Source organism: Cynocephalus volans, chromosome X (genome assembly GCF_027409185.1).
Source record: "Cynocephalus volans isolate mCynVol1 chromosome X, mCynVol1.pri, whole genome shotgun sequence".
Classification (NCBI taxonomy): Eukaryota; Metazoa; Chordata; class Mammalia; order Dermoptera; family Cynocephalidae; genus Cynocephalus; species Cynocephalus volans.
Window position 1 is genome coordinate 13,779,807 of NC_084478.1, and position 16,262 is coordinate 13,796,068.

Here is a 16,262-nt window from a genome sequence, read left to right on the forward strand (position 1 = left end):
ATTCCAAAATTAGGCTGTAAGCTGTTTTTTGCTGACACCTGCTTGTTTGCTTCCTGTTTTTCTTTCAGTTACTTCTCCTTTGTTTATCACTTTCTTTCCTCTGCTTTCATTGGCTTATTCTGTTGTGCTTTTTCTAACTTTATTTGAAAGCTAATTTCTTGCTTTTAATATTTTTTCTTTTCCTTTTTTAAAGAATTGAAAGCTACGAATTGGCCTTCAAATACTTTTTGGCTGCTTATTAGTTATGATATATAGGTCTTTCATTGTGCTTCATTTGTAAATTTTTTAAATATATTATCATGAAAACATATTTATAAGAGTAAATTTTAAAGTTTCTAAACATTGTAAAAGCTATTATTTTATTGTTGATAATATGTAATTAGATACATTGTGTGTTCACAGAGGAGGGGTTGTATGGTTGCTGTGGTTTGAATGTTTGCCCTCTCCAAAGCTCATGTTGATACTTAATCTCCATTGCAACAATATCAAGAGGGTGAGAAATCTGACTATGGTATTTGAAAGGTGGGGCCTTTAAAGGGTGATTAGCTATGCCCTCATGAATGGATTAATCCACTCATGGATTAGTGGGCTAATGTATTAATGGGTTATCATGGGAGTAGACTGGGGGCTTTCCAAGGAGAGGAAGAAAGCATGTGGACATGCTCAGCTCTCTCCCCACGTGATGCCCTGCACCCCCCTGGGACTCCGCAGAGTCCCCACCAAGAAGAAGATCCTCACCAGATGTGCCACCTGGACACTGGACTTCCTAGGCTTCAAAACTGTAAGAAATAAATTCTATTTTTTATAAATTACCCAGTTTCAGGAATTCTGTTAGAAGTGACAGAAAACAAACTAAGACACTGGTATTCAGTCTTTGAAATTTGCTGATACTTCCCTTCCAACCAAGTACGTGATTTTTTTTTTAAATGTCTCATTTGTAGTTTTTCATATGCACTTTTCTATTTTCTGAGTTCAAACTCAATGGGCATTTACCATGCTTTAATGTCACTTAGACATCTTTGTGCTTCCTATATTTATGGAATTCCCCAGGTGGAGGCCAAAATCCAATTTCCAAATATTCCTTGCAGCTGAGGATTTTTTCTTTTAAAATTTCAGAAACTGCTAATTTGTTGCTTTTGTATCTATTTTTTTCTTATTTCACTTCCTTCTTTTATGGTTTTACTTTTCTTTTTGCTCTTTTTAAAATAGAAGTTATTCCTTCATTTATCTTTTTGAACATCTTAATACTATTTATTTTAAAGTCTTTTTCATATTTTCCCATAAAACTAATTTCATCTGGGGTGAGATAATGTTGTCTGCTAATTTCCTTGGCTGTATTTTTAGAAATCTAATATTTCTTTATGTACTTTGGAACTCAGCTTAGAGTTTCAGTTTTAAAGGGAAGGAGTCATTTGTAATTATTTCTCTCTCATCCTTCTTGCTCAGCCTACCCTGTCTAATGGTTTCACAGTTGCCTTCACCTGGCCCCTAGGGTCATCATTTGGGAATCCTGTCCTTGTCACTGTGTTTCTCAGGCTCCTGTTTTGTGGGAATATCAGAAAGAGTGTGGCTCAGGCCCCAACCCAACATCTGACTTGCTCCAGACTCCAGGCCTGAAGTTTGTTAAAAAAGCTATGACACTAGGTGGAGGTTGGCAGTAATCTTTTTTGCTCTTTTTTAATGAACTGAGAAGACTCATAAAGCCATGACATTAAATAACGAGTATGATTTTAGTCCCCCATCCCATTTGGAGTACTTCTAGACCCTTTTTCCCAAAGCTTCAAGAACTATTTATCCACAGGAATTGAAGCTGCAGCTGCTTTGGCCTCTTCTGGATCAAATCCTAGTAGCCTGTGTTCTTCAGCTACAGTCACAGCTTTGAAGTTTTGTCACATTTCTGGTCCGTGGAGATTGCTTGTCTTGTTTAAGGTCCAGTTATGTCTCTTTGCTTTTCCATTTTATTATGTTTTCTATTACTGACATGTGCTTGGGGTGGAGCAAGTACACCAAAGCATGAACTCCATGCACTACCATGGCTGGAACTTGGGACACCTTGCTAGCTCATGAGAGAAACCCTCGTGGTGGGGAATTCTCGCTAAGTAAAGGAAAGGAAGTCATGTTAGCTGGGAAGTTGTGGTGGAGTGTTGTTTCAGGCTGAATAAGGACCCTCAGCAATGCTCACATCCTAATCTCAGGAATCTTTGAATGTCTCATCTTGCGTGGCAGAAAGGACCTTGCAGACGTAATTAAGTTAAGGATTTTGAGATGGGGAGGTTATCCTGAATTATGTGGGTGATCCCAATGTAATCACAAGGGTCTTTATAACAGAGAAAGCAGGAAGTTCCTTGTTAGAAAAGAAGGTGTGAGGATGGAAACAGAGGTCTGAGTGATGCACAGAAGAGACCATGAGCCAAGCAATGTGGACGGCCAAGAGCTGGAAGAAAATGGATTCTCCCCTGAAGCCTCCAGAAAGAAACAGCACTTCCAAAACCTTGACTTTAACACAGTGAAACAGATTTTGGACTTGTGAATTCTAAAACATTAAGATGATAGATCCTGGTTGTTTCAAGCTACCAAGTCAACGGTCATTTGTTACAGCAGTAGTAAGGAACTAACACAAGTAAGGTACAAAGCCTCAATTAGACAAGAGAAATGTTTTTTTTACACTGAGATATATTGCACAGTGTAGTGAATTTAGTAAATAATGTGTTGTACATTTCAAAACCACTAAGAGTAAATTTCAAATATTCTCACCACAAAAAATAAGTATTTGAGGTGACGGATATGTTAATTAGCTTGATTTAACTATTCCACATTATATTCATAAATCACAATACGTTGTACCCCATAAATATATAAGACTATAATTTGTCAATTTACAATTAAAAATTTTAAAAAGGGAATTAATAGGAGTACAGAGAGCTGATCCCTGCATGCAATCTTGCAAAGATAGCAATTTACCTTCCCTATGCATATTAATAAGTGGCTGTATTTCATGCAGCCATGCGTCTGAGAACCTGGAAGATGTTCAGAATTAAGAAATGTGTCCATATGGTACATGATAATTTGCAAGTTTTAAGTAAAACACAGAGATTACAATGGCCATTGTGTTTTACTTAAAATTTACTAATTTGTTTTAATTATACATATTTCATTGAAGTATGAGCAGTGATAATAGAAACTCATGAATTTCTTAGATCATGAGTCAATGTTTCTGTTTTTAAAATATTTAGAAAAATTGAAGGGGGCAGAGAAAAGGGTAAAATAAAAAGGATCAGAAGTATTTCAATAAAAATATGACTAATTTATTTATTTTTATTTTTATTTTTTTCAAAAGATGACCGGTAAGGGGATCTTAACCCATGACTTGGTGTTGTCAGCACCACGCTCTCCCAAGTGAGCCACGGGCCGGCCCTAAAATATGACTAATTTAAAAATAGAATAAAGTGATAGATTCTAAAGTTAACAATAATTTCTGAATGAATTTTGAATAAATACGAAAGTGGCTATAAAGAATACATTATAAATTTGTAAATTTCTTTTTTAGTTTACTGTAAAATTCAAACATATAAACATTAGAAAAGAAGTACTATTAATACATCCACAAAGGAGTATATAATATAGTGAAACTTAGGAGTTTTGCCACTATGAAGTTATGCCTGTTTAAATTCCCTCAAGGGCATGGGAAAGTACTTCATAACTTCCCTATATAAAGTCTGATTCATTTTTAATTTATTGAATGCTATGCTAATTGCTAGGATGTAGCAAGAAATATCAAATCAACCCTGCCTCCATAGAAACCACCTTCTCATAGACAAGTGAGAGAAAACAATGGCCATGTTAGACAAGACCTCCATGCTAACCCTTGGAGTTGGGCAATGGAGTTGCTCTTGAATTACAGATGTGCACAGGAGACCATGGTAATACAAAGAAAAGGGTGGGGAAAAAATTGTCAGGCAAGGGCCTTTGAACTAAGTTCTAAAGACTAAAGAGGGAATTATAGAAAGTGTAGAAAAAGAGGGTGTTTAACACTTCCAAAGCCACTGAAGTGCACGGTAGTATATTTTTCTCCAGGTGGAGAATATGAAATCATACCTTCCCTTCTTTGATCTTGGTTCCAATAATTTGTCGTCTTTGCTGAATGATCTCAATGAGAAGATCACACTCCTCTGTCAATTTGGCTTCTTGACGTGATGCATTGACCTAAAGGATTAATAAAATGGAGGGTGTTAATTTGGCCTTTGTTTTCAGTTAAATGCTATTTTTAATGTACATTAGTATGTTTCTAGTAATCTCTGAAAAGATATTTTAAATGTTAACTCTTCTTCCAATTATGCAAGAATGGCAAATACAAACCTTACATGCCCATTCCCTAGCTTACATCCTTGGAAAACATTATTATCCAATTATAGCAGTCTTTTCTGCTAAGCCAGACTCAGCCTCATAATCTTTCTTAAAACAACATGTACATAGCCATTACCAAATAGTTGAAAATTGCCATGTGAAGTGAAATATATTTGCAATTCCTGCTTTTATATTTTGAAAAAAAAAAAGTATTAAATTTGTCCTGTTAAACACAAAAAGTAAGTTTAAAAAAACCCAACTAATCTTATTCTTTTATGTAGGACAGATTACTATTAATGTCTTTTAGACAAATTTTCCAAAAGCAATGTAGCAAACTTACATCACATTTATCTAACATTTCTTTTAAATACAGACATCAGTTTTGTATTTAATCACTATAAAACATCAAGAAAAACACAAAGAGATGGTTTGATATTCTATTAGTCTTATAATTATAATTTTATTCCTGCTATATTTCTGAAAGACAAAGGTCCAACAATAAAAGCACACCATTCTTGTGGAAAGGTGGATCATTACACAATGGCGTGTATTTGAAGTTTTTGAGACTCATTGCATGCAAGGGAGGATTAAAATTAGCTCATTCTTGGCAACTGGGGTTGGGAAATACTCTGCATACGCTATTTCCTTCACCTCATGACAATTCTGAAATGCTTATTCACAAACAAACCCAGTAATCACAGCTGTGGGAGATGGAGATAGCACGCATGAGTTTTATTATTTTAACACAGCCGCAGGAGAAGTTGCAATGTTACAAAGAATGACAATGGCACTGATTATTCTAGCATATCTCAGGGAGGACATGGCCCAGGCATTAGCCCTTTTCATTTGGCAGACTTGAACTGGAGTAATTTCATTCTCTATGAATGAGATAAAGTGGAAGTAGGGTCATGAGTTCAGGATAAAAATTCACTGATGGTTGCTCAGAGAAACCATGTCCTGTTTCCAGAGGCACAAGATTCCTTGAATTTTATTCCTGATCATTATGAGACAGAGACTGCTCAAGACATCTTATTGAGAAGATGATGGTCACTGGCCATTTTCAGGAAACCATGAGACCATGTCGTACATCAGATTAGCACACAGAGGTATTTGCTAAATAGCTGCTTAATGAACAAAGAAAAAACCTAAAAATGCATTGATTAAGAAATACAGACTATGGAACTCAGCCTAATATTTCAAGGAATACAACCACTGGGCTCAATTTGTCTTACCATTACTTTTATGTCATCATTTCTAGTTCCCCTTGAGGTTTCCCAGATACATTTAGCTGTCTATTGAAATATTTACTTGAAACTTACTCTCAATAAATTTCTTGTCTTCCTTTTTCACTTCAGACTAAGTGTAATAACTGACCACAACTCAGCTGTGAAAAGGATGATACCATATTAATAACACGAGTACATTATAAAGAAGAAGGCGAAAGTTCTGGAAAGTAGCACTTACAAAGATTCTCTGTTTGATCAAATTTTAGTCAGGCTACCGAACCTACCCTAGGGTCATCTGTGCACTTCCTTGTAAAATCCAGTGTTAGCAAGAACCCTGCTAGGTTGGTTTAGCCAGAATCTTCCATCCTCCATATCTGCTTACCCTCATTATCTGATCGGGTTTCTCATCCTCCACCATCCCCGGGGATGTTTGATCACCCTGGCCTGCCTTCAGCAAGAATCCTTGTTAGGTTGGTTTAGGCAGAATCCCCCTCACCCCTGGTGTTTCCTCTTAGTAATTTTCCATCCACTGCCCCCACCCTGCTCCTTGAGGAGAACTAGTTGAGCCCAGTTCTATACTGATTTCCCCCTATTACAAGAGTCCTGAATAAAATCTATTTTTACAGCTTTAACTACTGTCCAGGTCTGGTTTTTCTTTGACAGTACCCTAGACTTGGAAAGTATCTACTATAATGAACCCTAAGAGCTAAGTTGTACTTGAGAATGCAATCAAGGTAAGTCTGATTGGGCGTAAGCTCCATAAGGGCAGGAGTCTTCAGTTGTTGTTTTAAATGAGGTACCTACCCCAAGCACCTGGCACCATGTTTGGCACAGAATAGGCATTCATATATTGTTTATTGAATGAATAGATAGTGAAAATGACAGGACAAAATGTGATAAAACAAGTAGTTATCACTGGCAATCACTCAATATGCAGGTAATAAATGTATTGGTTTTCTAGGACTGTGTAGACACAAAATTATGTTCTGAGGATTATTTTATTTGGAGCAATGAGGAAGAAAGACGTTGACTTTTTAAAATAGCCTTGTTGGAGTATATTTCACATATCATAAAATTCACCCATTTAAAATGTAGTTTTGTAGTTTTTAGTATTTGTGGATGATTTTGTGTACAATCATTATCACAATCTAATTTTAGGACATTTTCAGCAGCCCAAAAAGAAACCCATTTGCAGTCACTCCACATTCTCACTACCTGGCCCTGCTCCAGACCTCGGCAACCACTAATTTATTTTCTGTCTCTTTATGGATCTGCCTGTTCTGGACAGTTTATATAAATGAAATCAAACAATACGTGATCCTTTGTGACTGGCTTCTTTCACTTAGCATAACATTTTCAAGCTTTATCCATGTCATAGCATGGATCAGTACTTCTTTTTTATGCCAAATAATATTCCATTCTACGGATACACCACTTTTTGTTTCTTTATTCTTTAGTAGATGGACATTTGTGTTCTTTCTATTTTTTGGTTACTATAAATAATATTGCCATAAACATTCATGTACACGTTTTTGCACACATATATGTATTCATTTTTCTTTGATATAGGAGTGGAATTGCTGGGTCACGTGTCAACACTATCTTTAACTTTTTGAAGAACTGCCAGACTACTGTTCAAAGTGACTGCATCATTTTATATTCCCACCAGAAATACAGGAGGGCTTTAATTTCTTCACATTCTTGTCAATGCTTGTTGTTTGTCTTTTTTTATTTTCTTCATTGTAGTGGGGGTGAAGTTGTATCTCATTGTGGTTTTGATTTGCATTTCCCTGATGGCTAATGATGTTGACCCCATTTTCAGGTATTTGTTGGCCATTTGTGTAACTACTTTGGAGATGTGACTATTCAGATCCTTTCCTCATTTGGTAATTGGGCCATTTGTCTTCTAATTATTGAATTGCATAATTATTTATAGATTCTGGATACAAGTCCCTTATCAGATATGTGATTTACAAATATTTCCTCCTGTTCTGTGGGTTCTTTTCATTTTCTTGATAATGCCCTTTGAAGCACAAAAGGTTTAAAAAAAATGTGAAGTCCTCAGGTTTTGATGTTGCCACTAACATATTTCATGTTTAAAGTTCTTCTGGTTTTGACTAAACCCAATGTGACCCCACCGGTAATTCTAGAGTAGGTGCCATGAAATGTGCGGAAGACCAGCTCTGCCCACAAGGTGATATTGGGAAAGTCTTAGACTGTCTCAATTTTTAAGTTTTCCTAATTTGTAAAATGAGGTAAATAATATCTGCTCTCTCAGCCATGTAGGATTGTTGTGATAAATACATAAAATAATATATAAGGATACATCTAAACTTATGAAGCCATTGACAAATCTGAGGTACTATTGTCTGCATTGAAAAGTGGTCTTATTAACCGACTATAGTTTAAGATCCATTTCACTCTCAAAATCGTCGGGATTTGAGTTACTCTATGGTAGAAAAAGTGTTACAGTTGTCATTGTAACATGGAGTTCAATTTAATCCAAATTCTGACTATTTGATTCTTAGGATGGATAGTTCTGCTTTACCAAAAAAGTGAACTGAAATCTATTTAGCTGAGCCAAGTATGTTTTGAGAAAGCTGATACCACCATCACCATTACACCAAAATGTAAATTCCCAGAAATTCAGGAACATGGTCTGTTAATTTTAGGCCAAGTATTTCTCCTAGATCTCTCCAAGAATACAGACTTGACTTTCCTTTGAGAATCTCTGTTTCTACTTTGATGAAGTTCCAAATTTTTGTAAATCTAGCATTCTTATAGTCCAAAAGGTACAATAAAATAAGTTGAATGCTACCTTATATTTCTAAAATTATTCCACTACAAAGAAGTTTTCCACAGTTTTGCTATTTCATATGTCACTTTATAAAAGAATTAAAGATTTGATTGGACTTCATTTCTTGTATGAGCTATTAATTCAAGTATGGCAGGGTTTATTGGTTACTTACAGTATGTCAGGTGTTTCTAGTTCTCAGGTTTGGTTTGGAAGCTAGCAGCTCCTGGTTATGATTTTAGCTTTCATTTCTGATTCACATCTTTTGATTCAGAAATGATTGTGGCTGATGGAAATGCTTTTAGTAAGATTAATCTAAGGATGAAGAAAACAACCCCCAAACTTTCTTTGCTGAACCTACACTTCCACTTTTGTGTCGTCAGTCTCCTCCTTGGTCTCTTAGCTAAAGGCAAGAGTGGGAGGGAAATAATTAGGAATGATGCCCCGTGGCAGGTGACTACTGTATTGCACCTTTGGACCACATTTTTTGGAAATGGGGCACTTATCCTTCAGAACCATTGACTTCTCAGGACAAAATACAGCTTAAATTGGGCCCTCTTCCCATGCCAAACTCCTTACTGCTACTTTCCTTCTCATCTCAAGCACATTTGTGAGCAAATATCACATCAGCCCTGCAGGATGAGAAACTCAGTCACTTTCGCCTCATCTGTCTTTGGCCTCACCCTTGTGCTCAGCGTGCACCTCTACAACTAGAGCCACAGCTTCCTTTCTCATCTTGAAATGCATCATCTTCTCCCCATTGCTGTCCTGTAGTGCATAGTACTAGCTTCATCTCTTTGCAACATACTCTAAATTAATTCCTCAAAAGCTAGATCCACTCTCAATTCTCTCAGAGTTATTATTATCATCTCATGTTTTAGGCCCTAACTCCTTAGTGTGTCATAGCTGCAAGTGTCATAGCCAACGTCACACAAGCTCAAGTCCTGACTACTTAAAAAACACTTACAACCCTTACTTTGAAAGAGCTGTGCTCAACCATCCATCCATTCATTCATTCATTCATTCAAACAATAGCAACTGGGTTCCCACAGTGTATCAGACAGCATTCCAAGTGCTGAATATACAATGGATTACAAGAGACAAAGCCCCATTATCACAGAGTTCACATATAAGGATAGAGAAACAGGCTAAACAAGTAAATAAACAAACACTTTACATATAAAGGAAATTAAAAGTGTAAAGGAAATTAAAGGGGGTAATGTTACCAAACGTGGCTGAGAATAGAGTCCTTTTTATTGATGGTCAGACAAGAATTCTCTGACAAGTCCCTCGAGGGATGAAAAGGAACCAGCAAAAGATGTGAAAAGGGTGTTTGCAGGTACTCCTGCCTCTGCCTTTTACAGGCCAACCTCGTTACAAGTCGCATCCAGTCTTTCCTCATTATTTGCAAGTTCCATATGTACAAATTTGCCTACTGTGTAAAATGTTTTAAAAAAATTATTAGTAGCCCCCAAATCAATACTTGCAGCCCTTTTGTATCTGTTCACCAACATAAGCAGAGCATCAAAAATGTAAGTTACCCTACATGCACCCAGCTGAGGTCGAACAGGCAAAGCTCTGCTTTCTGTGTCAGCTCTCAGACAGAGATCTCCAGAGGATGGAGGCCACAGGAGAGGCTCTGGCTGTGGGGTCCGTTGACTGGGGTGTGAGTCACACCTCTGGTACCTGTTAGTGGGGTGGTCTCAGGCTAGTCACTTCTGATCTTCCTTTTCTCTTTTGTAAAAGAAAGAAAATGGAATCTACCAAGATGAGTTGTTTTTAGGATTTACGATTACAATCTCTGTGTGACGCATGTCTGTACACGTGTAGGTATAAGTACATTGCTCCTAGGAGCAATGATTCTGTATTTGCTAATTCAGTGTTTGTGGTGACTTCGTAGAACATTACTACTGCAAATAACAGAAATCGGCTGTATTTATCTACTGCCTACTGTGTCCATAACTGCCCTAAGTATTTTGGGTGCAGGTAGGGTATAATGAGAAGAAAATTACATAAGTAAGACACAGAAGAGTCTTGCCTGTAGGGAGTTGTTGACCCACTTCCTCCTATCCTTAAGGTGATTTTGCTACTTCTCTGAGTGACAATGACCTCCTGATCCTTTACAGTCTGATGAAAGTGAAATTAGAAAGTTGAATAACAAAGTGAGTGCAGAAGGCAAACACTTACGTCTGGCCTTCCTAGCCCTGAGATCAAATTCAGCACTGAGGATCACTCTGTTGCATTAACACTTGTAGCAGACACCAATAATCAGTTGCAGTCCCGAGTAAGTTGTCACTGGGTGCAGTTTGCTTTTATTTTCTAGAAATGTAGGTACATGTAATCATTCCCCGGATTAGCTAATGACAAATAGGTTAGCCATTTTCTCCAAAGCACTTGGTTGGCAATGCCCAGTAAAAAGTCCCCCTGAAGCTCAGATCTCTGTACCGGCCAGTGGCCAAAAAATTTTTTTAAAAGTCCCCCTGCTAAGTTTTTAATGGTGTAATAGTGTTACAGTATTTCACGGAAGGGGTGGGGTAAAGCAGACAATTATTTTTTTCTTGTCAAATATATATAAACATTAAAGGGATTTAATTACATACACACACTAGAAATTAGACTATGTGTCTGTGAGATGTACTTTAGCAGTCTGTAAATGATTTCTAAGTATTATTTCTAAAAACTTGCTCTTTTAATTTGACTTGTGTTCAACTACAAAATAAGATGTTCAGTGCAGAGTATAAACATAATTAGATTTCAGACATGTGTGGGCTTAAAGTCTTTAGAAACATTTTATGGAACTCTTAGGAGGGAATGTCAATGGGGAAAAATATCTGGGCAGTTCTCACAGGTGAAATTGAACTAACAGACATTTTAGGAACCCTCATTTTCTTATTTCGAGGTGCTTTGTTGAAATGAGTTAGTTATCTATGGACTTTCAGGATAGAACCTTCTAAATCCTCTTGTGAAAAGGACGTGCTGACTTGCTAGATCGCTTTCTATCTGTACATAGATGGAAATGCTGAAGTGAGCTGGGGAGAGGATAACCCCAATGTGTTGGAAATGGGAAATTTTACTTCGGGGTGTTGGGGAAAGAGGCGTGCAGCATTGCACAATTCCAGACACCAGCATTCAGTTTGAATTCCATAATAATGGTGACCCCCCCAAGTTTGCAACCCAGGAGCCCTCTACCTCACTGGCCCACCATTAGTATATGCCTGAAATTGTACCATCAAACTATGACCCTTTTAGCTTAAGACTCTGAACCTTGCTATCTTTAAAACTACTACCAAGGAGATTGGGGGCTTAAAAGACAAATGTCTACTTTACAAATTTGCCTAGAATTGGTGTTCCTGGCAAAAGATGTGACATTCCATGGTGATTTAAATGAAGGTGACCTTGAGAAAGATTTAAAACTTTTTCATATATGATGGTATGTTAGTGTTGTTGTTATTGTTTAGACTCAAAGGAACTTTTCTCTAGTACTAAGAACATGTAATTTTGAGTCTGCATCCAAATTTGAAGGGGTCAGTGATGTTACAAAATGTGGCAAATCCATCCCATTTTGCTCAAAAAGGAAAACATTGAAGAAGTTAATCGCAATCTGCCCAGGACTGGAGCAACTGAAATACAATGGGGCTTCAGATAAGCTGATACCTGGCCAGTAAGATGAGGGTACGAGGGAAAAAACTGTATGCAAGTGGGCTCTATGCCCTGCCGTGCACTGCTGACCAGGTGCGAAGAGAAATATGAGGATCTGAGAGTGCTTTGGGTTTTACTGCCAAAGGCAGCTGTGATGAACATTCCAGACCCTGGGGCAGAAGGTAGGCAGGGCTGCCAGAAGGAACAATGAAAAGGATTCTAATACTTCAGTCTGTATATATAAAACTGAGCCAAAGAGAACTGAGTAAGAGCAGGCGGTATTACTGTAAGTCATCTAATATGTTTATATGTAATCTTCACCCTGAAACTCTCTCACACCAAAGTCAGATACTTGTGGACCTCGCTCAAGTGGATGAGAGAGAGAGAATGACCCAGTTCCCAGGGTCTCTATCTTTGGAGGAGAAATCAGAGTATAAGACAATATTTTGAATGTTTAATATATTAATTTAATATTTAACATTTTTGACTAAAGCTTTTTAAACTCCAAGAAAGGCTCTTCAGAAAAATTAAAAATAGAATCCCTTCATAAAGTGCTTTTGGTGGTAATAGTAGTGACACTGTGACTAGAAGCTATATGTAATCCAGCCTTCAGCATAGCGTGACATGGTGGGAAATTATTTGGCCCAGAGGAGATCAATTCTACATATTGATTAACTACCCAGATGGAATTTGCTATGAGATTAAAAAAAAAAAAAGTACCTCCCAGGATCCTCATGATAAATCCTCTTTTCTTGGGGTTTCTAAGATTATAAAGCTTGAATGTTGGATAAGGTAGTGAGATGCCATTAAAAATGGCAACACACTGTGGTAAGCAGGGCAATAAAATTCCTCTAATAAATGAAATACAACTGTAACAAGGCAATAAAACTGCTCAGAAAACATGCCACTGCTAATGCCTAAAGCTTTGAAACTTTAAACAAAGTTTGAAGAGTAGAATACACAGCACACCTATCCGAGGTGTTATTGATGCTGCTGTTAGTTTTTCAGTAAAGCAAAATCTTCAAACAAGGTAAAACTCTAAGTTCAGAATTCCGGGACTTGAGGAAGTCTTCCTGGGATTGAAATGTCAGGTCTTTATTACTTACCAGTTGTATGTTCTTGGAGAAAAACTGCGCGTGTCTCAAGTTCCCTATCTGCATAACGAGGAAAATACCAATTCTTACCTGGTAGACCAGGTGTGAGGCTGCTAAATATCCTACAATACAGAGGAGAGCCCCCACAATGGAGAACTGTCCAGCCCAAATGCCACTAGTGCCAAGGTTGAGAAACCCTGGGGTAGACTGGTGAGAACTAAATGAGTTAATACATGAAAAGCGATTGAAAAATGCTTGACACATGGTAAGTATTACATAAATGTTTACTATCATGATTGTTAATAAGCTCTGTTTATCTGGAATGTCCATATAAAATTAAAACTACTGGTTCTAGGACTGGTCAGCCTATGCTGACTACCTGAGGACTTTCTAGCATGAATCAAAACTTTGATCTACATCTTTCGTCAAAACAATGGCTTTGAAAGCTATAACATGAGGACCAACTCCAGAATTTTTGAAGTTAGTTTTAAATCTCAAATGAATTCCTGAAAGGCTGCTTTTTGATGCAATTGGATGGGGGTGGGGGGGTAGGCAGGACAGAGGAGATACTTCCATGGTTGGAAAACTTTTTTTGTAAAGGGTTGGACAGTAAATATTTTAGCTTAGTTGGCCATATGGTCTCTGTTGCGACTATTCAACTCTGTTGTAGTGCAGAGGAAGCCACAGACAATACATAATCAAATGGGTGTGGCTGTGTGCCAATAAAACTTTATTTACAAAAACAGGTGACAAGTCAGATTTGGCCCAAGGGTCATAGTTTGCCAACCTCTAGCATAAAGGAAAGATCAGGGACTTTAGAGTCAAAGGGCTGCAGGTGTGAAAAATGTGTTGAATTTCTGTGAGTTTTCCTCATTTACATATTTTCAATGAAAATACCTGTAAACAAGCTGGCACATAGTAGATGCTCAATAAATATCAGTTTTCTTTCTTCAAGGCATGAATAGTTGCAATATGGAATTAATAGGATTTCAACTGGAAAATGACAGTCTACTTGCAGTATGCTTTTTACTTTCCCCATGATGTCTTGCTGACTTCTATGACCGTCATAATATATATATTTATATTCTGTGACTGTTATAATAAATGTTGCTTTTCCTGTGATATTTTTCCCAGGGTACACTCAACCAACTTTAATTTTACATTCTTGGCATTAACACCACCAACTTTTCTTTTTGTGTTTAGCAGTAACTTTGTTCAAAGCAATTCCAAAATGAAGAAGCAGAATGGAAGGTGTTGCTCATAATTCATTCAAAAACCATAAACTCCTCCCTTCCTTTCTCTTATTAATTACACACTTTATAAAACAAATGCTTCACACCCTTCCATTTGGGCTGGGTGCACAGAATGAAAAAAAAGGTGTCTATTAGCCTGTCATACACACTTCTCTCTATAAAGTCTTTTTCATAAAGTTTCTGAAAAGTGGTAACTTTCTATTAAGTAATTCTCAATAAATGTATTTGGCATAAATCAGCCTTTTGGTTCTGTGATCAAAGAGTAAAATATAACTTACAAAAGATGACCATTAATTGAGTGCCAGGAAAGATGGAGGTGATGTTTCAGAGAAGGGAAGTTATTTCTAATGGAAAGAGGAAAGTTCTATTCCATGACCTTATATTAATCACTTTCAATCTTACATGTCATTTCTCATTAAGTGGCATTCTTTTTAGTTGCTGTGCCATGATTCCTGAACAGCGATGTACTGGAAAAATACAAAGTTGGACCTCTATTCGGGCTTAAGTTACTCCAGTATAGATGCCACATGCTCCCCTGCAAAGTTCTGGAGAATGAGGATCAGAACCTTGCTCTTTGGTATTCCTTACAGTGAGTGAAATACACTTAATTACATCACTGATAAAACTTGAATTTCGAAGTACAACTGAAAAATGTGAAGCTTTGTTCTGTCTTTATGATGCATCCCACAAGTGATCTCTATAAAATATCTTGGCTGGTTGTTGTCACTCCAGAATATCAGCAGAACCTGTGTTGGGAAAATAGAATAGTTTGGTCAGGGCCCTCACCTCGGTCCAGTTGGGTGTGGTTTTAGCACATCCTTCGTAAGCAAATTGTGTGTGTGTGTGTGTGTGTGTGTGTGTGTGTGTGTGAGAGAGTGTGTGGAGTTAGTGTGCATGCACACCAATATATCTTTTTAGTTTTGTTGCTATTCCTGTGTTCAGAGAGAGAGAGAGGGACAAGAGTTTGAGTGAAGCAGGCAGACAAGCGTCTGCCTTGGGCATCCACCTGACACAGACATGCTTTCCAACCTATAGCTCCAAGGACCTTTTCTCCAAGGACCTTTTGGCTGGTTACCTACCTCATAGACCTGTGTGTGAGGGGTCTGGTGACCCAGCCTGGTATGTGAGGGGTCTGGTGACCCAGCCTGGCATGTGAAGGGTTTGTGACCCAGTCTGTGAATGAGCTTGAGGGGTCTGTGGGCTCTAGACCCAGCCCTAGCTTTACAATCGGCCCAGTTGGCAGGATTACCAGTGGCTAAAAGAGCCCGACAACTGGCGTGGTCGCCTAGCTTTACAATTGGTGTGACGAACAGGATAAGAGCGCTATAATTGGTGATGTCGATAGGATTCCAGACATTAGCCGTGGCTCCACAAACTGGCAGATTGATTTTTAAATATCCTTGATGTCCAGTGTTTAATATCCATGTTTATTCAAGTACAATAAAAGAGTTTAGAGAAACTGAACATGTGAGCTATGGTCCCAATTGGGAAAAGGGAACTTGAGCAATTATTCCACTTTAGGAGTGGCCTGAGGTTCTGTTCTTCCTGAAGAAAGTCATTGCCAGGAAACGCCAGTAGGGCTTGGGGAAGTGTGGCAGGGAATGGTATGAGGCCAGTAAAGTGTGCCTTACCAAGGCCACTTTGGGCAACTGGATATTAATCCCAATGAGCAACTCTGGGGAACAGCACAGAGCATTCCAGCTAATGGGGGGGAAGCATGGTATTTATGTAACATCTCCCGTCAGTGGCTGGTTGAAGGCTGTTGGGGGTGGTGTACATTAACTCCTCTATGGAATTAACTGGTCCTGGGAGGGGCAGAAAAAGCCCCCAGGCCTGGGGACATAGGATGAGTGAGTGCCATATGGGTATGGCACTGACTGCTGTAGACAGGAGCGCTTACATTAAAGGACTC

At 38.0% G+C, this 16,262-nt stretch overlaps 1 protein-coding gene across 1 annotated transcript in view; it reads right to left on the reverse strand.

Moving 5' to 3' along the window:
* MID1 (midline 1) overlaps positions 1 to 16,262 on the reverse strand; it is a 153,319-nt gene that overhangs the window by 38,232 nt on the left and 98,825 nt on the right. Inside the window, exon 4 of the mRNA XM_063083240.1 lies at positions 4,096 to 4,203. Coding sequence (XP_062939310.1) covers positions 4,096 to 4,203 — 108 coding nt within the window. The remainder of the gene's footprint in view (positions 1 to 4,095; positions 4,204 to 16,262) is intronic.